Source organism: Brachyhypopomus gauderio, chromosome 11 (assembly GCF_052324685.1).
Source record: "Brachyhypopomus gauderio isolate BG-103 chromosome 11, BGAUD_0.2, whole genome shotgun sequence".
Taxonomy (NCBI): Eukaryota; Metazoa; Chordata; class Actinopteri; order Gymnotiformes; family Hypopomidae; genus Brachyhypopomus; species Brachyhypopomus gauderio.
Window position 1 is genome coordinate 20,517,443 of NC_135221.1, and position 4,926 is coordinate 20,522,368.

General features: G+C 37.0%; 1 protein-coding gene across 2 annotated transcripts; it reads left to right on the forward strand.

Annotated features, from left to right (window-relative positions):
* Window positions 1–370: 370 nt before the first annotated feature.
* On the forward strand, window positions 371–3,414 carry LOC143527683 (galactose-specific lectin nattectin-like). 2 transcript variants are annotated; one of them, XM_077022975.1, is made up of 8 exons: window positions 379–480; window positions 617–678; window positions 1,074–1,094; window positions 1,191–1,211; window positions 1,935–2,023; window positions 2,138–2,272; window positions 2,381–2,492; window positions 3,225–3,410. In XM_077022975.1, the coding sequence occupies exons 2-8, from the start codon at window positions 633–635 to the stop codon at window positions 3,302–3,304; spliced, it is 504 nt and encodes a 167-aa protein (XP_076879090.1). In that variant the 5' UTR covers window positions 379–480; window positions 617–632; the 3' UTR covers window positions 3,305–3,410. The 2 variants fall into 2 exon arrangements, with proteins under 2 accessions (XP_076879091.1, XP_076879090.1); XM_077022976.1 differs by lacking the exon at window positions 1,191–1,211 and having other exon boundaries at window positions 371–480; window positions 3,225–3,414.
* Window positions 3,415–4,926: the final 1,512 nt, after the last annotated feature.

A 4,926-nucleotide genomic window follows, 5' to 3' on the forward strand; every position in this document is an offset into this window, starting at 1 on the left:
ATAGCTTTTAAACAATGAGATGACATTTTATCACAAATTTGTAGGCTACAGTTGCCCCAAAGAAGACTATCTGCAAAACTCCAGCATCCTGATAGCTCCTTCATGCTCATCATAATGACTCTGCAACTGTGTGTGTGTGTGTGTGTGTGTGTGTGTGTGTGTGTGTGTGTGTGTGTGTGTGTGTGTGTGTGTGTTGATGTTGGCCTTCCTTCATATTGAAATGTGTTTTCCTATGAACAGGTGTGCATCACTTTATGATTTTAGCTAGAAGTTAAGTCATTTTAGCTAGAAGTTAAGTCATTTTAGCTAGAAGTTAAGTTAATGTCATTACCGATGTTATTAATGACTAAGAAAGGAAGCTTGGCATCACATCCTGTTTTTATAGTGTATAAGACAACCAGGCATGAATGTTTACAGAGCTACCCAACCACATCGATCTCTCCATCTAAAAGAGTGTTGAGAAAACACAGCTGCCAACAGGTAGCATCATAATTTCATCTTAAAACATAATAATAATAGTGGGAAAAGGACAAAGAAAAGAAGAAGTAAAAGAGGACTTTTATCTTTAAAAATTATTCATTAGATTAGTTTATTAGTATTTGCTTTTCCATTTCAGCCTTTGGTCCACAGTAATGGCAATCTGGAAGGTGTCCCTGCTCCTCTGTCTTGTACTTACTGGTAAGATAAATACAAAATAAAATATTTTTTTATTTTTCCTAATAGTGTGACACCGTCACATTGTTACAGTGGGATTATCTAACTAGATTGATAAATAGGAATTATAAAGCATGTTTTAGAATAGTAGTAATTCGTACATTTATTTAACATCTAAATAAGCTAGTCAGTAGTTTATATTGGATTATGGTTTGATAGCAATTTCCCAAGTCTGCATGTTGTCAGACTGACACAATTGTAGTTCACACGACCACTACAGTTTTGTATAAAGGGAACTTTATTTATGCAACCTGTGCTTAATAATGCTTGTATTGTATGGTGCCTTATCTTTCCCTTTGGCTTATAGAGCCAAATAAAAAAATGAAAAAATACATTTATATGTATTTGCATATTTGCAGGAGGAACAGTATTATCCCAAGGTAAAAATTATATTGTTCATAGTTTAGTGTGTGTGTGTGTGTAATTGTATTATTTATATACAATTAATTGTATTAAATGTATTTGCATATTTGTAGGAGGAACAGAAATATCCCAAGGTAAAATTTATCGTTCATAGTTCAGTGTGTGTGTGTGTATATGTGTGCATAATTGTTTTATTTATATAATACAATTGTATTAATATATATATAATAATATTATTATTATAATTTATATAATACAATTATATATTAATTATAATTAAAATAATTTTAAATTATTATTAATAATTTATTTTCCATAACAAGGTCTATAGATCAATTTTTTTGTTATGAGATCTCGGGATGTAATGAACTCCTGTATACAGAATTTTGAAAAGATAATTGATTATTATTATTAATGTGACGCGCCGTGCGGGGCAAAGGACGAGGCACAGATTCCTTCCGTTCACTCACGGTCACTTTATTACTGACATAGCGCAGTTAGCGCACATGGAACACGTAAACACACACAAATATGTAGACTCAGAACAACGACGAGCACAGGACACTGCGCGAACGCACATTAAATAGACAAACCACATAAACCCCACGTGATGATGAGACAAGCCACAGGTGAGAAAGATGATCACAAGACATAACCGCACCCACGGAGATCCACAGACGCAGATGACTAGATGTAGACAACGTAAACACACGCCCAAAAGGGAGGGGTCGGGGACTGTAACGTGACAATTAAACAATATTATTGTTGTTGTTATTGTTTAACTAGTAGGATAGGAGTGTTTTTTGTTTGTCACATACCATTTTAAAAAGCATAATCAAAAGTTCTTTCATTTTCAGAGACTCTTTCTTGTCCCTATCGCTGGACTCTGTATGGACAGAGATGTTACAGGTTTTTTAGTTCCTATGTCACATGGGCTGAAGCTGAGGTACAGTGCAAGTGACACAGCTAGCCCATTAGCACTTTATTTTCAACATGCAATTCATCTCATCACTGTATCTTGTATTTCTTGTTTTGTCTGTCTGTGTCTTCCCCACTCCAGAGTACCTGTTTGAGACATGGTGGCAACCTGGCTTCAGTACACACCATTTCAGAGTACAAGTTTTTACAAAATCTTATCAAAGAAATGTCTGACACTTTCCGTGTAACCTGGATAGGTGGCAATGATGCTTTGAAAGTAAGCCTTCTCAGATTTTCATGTATTAATTTAATAATCAGATTATCAATTATAAATTAAATTTCCCCTATCAAGGCCTCTGAATTTGACCGTCCTTACTCTGTGCAGGAAGGACAATGGTTTTGGAGCGATGGAACCGAAATGAACTTCTACTATTGGAGCACTAATCAGCCTGATAACTACTTGAATAATGAAGACTGCATGCAAATGAATGTTGGAGGTACTTGTATTTGATTCGTTATGGCTTATGACAATAGCTGTAATGTTTTCTCCACAGAAAGTTTGACAAAATCCCACCCAGGTTTAAATACCTTCAACGATTTTAGAATTTGTACTGTGTTGGATAATGTTTGCATTTTCTGACACCGAAATGTAATGAAATGCAGGAAAATTGAATTTAAGGCATTGATTGTTTTAGTGTATTATTGATGCCAGAATGTTGTGGCACTATAGGTTATTCTGGGTGGCCTAAATAATCCTGAATACACGTCCTTGCATGCAATGTAACCCTTGCTAATCCAGGACCAGGACTAACAGTAGTACACAGATGCAGGTTTGAGCTGTGAAGTGGAAGAATTCAGAATGGTGCTAGAATTCAATCAATTAAATCAACTCACCAAAACCTAAAGCTAATTTTAAAACAACTGATCTAACCATTTTAATGACATCACATCTTATATGTATGCTTATATGCATATGCATGTTCTATTATTTTTAAAAGATGTAACAAGATTAATAGATGTGTTATTATAGGTTTTAATTGGATAAGGAATTAGGGGTTAGGAAATACTAAACTAAAGTCCATTCATGGACTCTGTGGGTCACACCAGTTCCCTGAACTGCATTTGAATGAGGTTTCTCAGGAAATGCTGACTAATCTAATGCATTATTAATGATGATTAAGATTTACAGTGATTTAATAATGCTTTTTACATTTATTTCTTTACCACAGATGACCTGAAAATGAATGACTGTATTTGTTACATGAGTTATCCATTTGTGTGTAAGAAGCGACGGTACGCAAGGATCTAACCACCTAACTGTTGGGTTTCCTAAATAAAACATGTTGAACTATAGAACTGCAGAAATACAACTGCTGGTGTCTTCTACTCATTTTGAAATTTGAGTCATATTAAAAACATCAATAAAGCCGCATTTTTCAACCTCAGGAACATTGCTAGATCACAGTCTGATCTTTATCATTCACAATTTATTACAGCTTAGAGTCTCCTGCTCCAGTGCTATTTAAATGGTTCAACTCCTGCTCCCGCTCAGTTAGTTTTCACAGATCCACAGATTCCCAAGGTCGATAGATTCCATAGATCCATAGATTCCATGAAGCATCCATGCTTTATGGTAAATTGACAGTACATGGGAGATCTGAAGTCATACACTTCTGATTTACCCATCACAAAGACTATAGAGGAAATAGTACATTATAATGTTGTATCTGATGCTTTAATTAAGACTATGCACTTGGAATTTATGCTACAGAAGATGAGTTGAAGGATAACTTAAGTGATCACCTGCAGCTTCCACTCATTTGGTAGTTATCAAGAAAAATTTATATATTCACCATCACCTTTTGTATAAGATCTTCAGGCAAATCTTGTTTTAATGGCCGTCTAGTCATTGCATCTTGTTTCATGCAGGGCTCTGCTTATTTCATATCAACAGTACAACCCTGGCATGTTTGGAAACCTCTGAAGTTCAGGTGGAAAACTCTCTGTGATTCTCTCCAGAAAATAAAATGGCCCAGTTCTCAGAGCCAGGTGCAAGAAATCATCCTATGGACTCCAGGGTTAAGTACTGTATATCTCACCACACTCAGTGGTATTGTTGTCATGATAAAAGTTCCAAACCAGAGTGTTTCTGGGGAGATCTTCTGGTTTAGTTAGCATATGAGATACAAAGCAGGAAGGACTGCTACAGCTCTTGCTGTGGAACCAGCGGCGCGTTTCTGATGCTGCGGCCGCTCTGGGCCCGGAGGAACGTAATCTCGTTGTGTAATGTGTAATGACAATAAAGCATACCATACCATATGTAGTCAGATGAGAGGGGTTTTGATAGTGAGTGATCAACAACCATCACAGACAAAGGGGACTATCTAGATACGACGACAGCGGAACGCCATTTTCAATGAGCCATTGTAGTAAGAACCATGGTGGCATTTTTGTACTGATTAAACATTTTTTCATTAAGGTCAGAGAGAGTTCCTTTTTCAGCCATTGGCTGCATTGTTTTGAGAGATCATTGACATGTCATGGTAGAAGACCCAGTGTGAGACATCAGGCATTATTTTAATAACAAGTGTCAGTAGAGAGGTCAGCTCCAGCCAGGAGAAACCAAAAGCAGGTAGAGAAATCTAGCTCATTGTTGACATGTAGTCCTCAGCAGCAGATGCAGTGAAAACAAGGGATAAAACAGCCATGAAGGACAAGTCTCCAAACACAAAACAGACAAGCAGACAAATGAAACGTGAATGATATGGCAGGAAGAACGGACCAAGGAGATGGCCACCGTCACACCACGTTCTGGCAAAGAGAACCGCCAAGATGGTGGTGGTCGTGTTGGGGGGGGGGGGGGGGGGGGGTGTTTCTCCAACAAACAAACAAACATGGTGCCAACACCATGAAGAGTGAGCACTGCTTATG

Bases quoted from the DNA above. Each gene is read 5' to 3' on its own strand.
- LOC143527683 (XM_077022975.1), top strand. From the start codon at position 633: ATGGCAATCTGGAAGGTGTCCCTGCTCCTCTGTCTTGTACTTACTG. The intron at 1,095-1,190 runs GTAAAAATTATA...GCATATTTGTAG, and splicing joins AGGAACAGTATTATCCCAAG to GAGGAACAGAAATATCCCAA. The intron at 2,273-2,380 runs GTAAGCCTTCTC...TACTCTGTGCAG, and splicing joins GTGGCAATGATGCTTTGAAA to GAAGGACAATGGTTTTGGAG.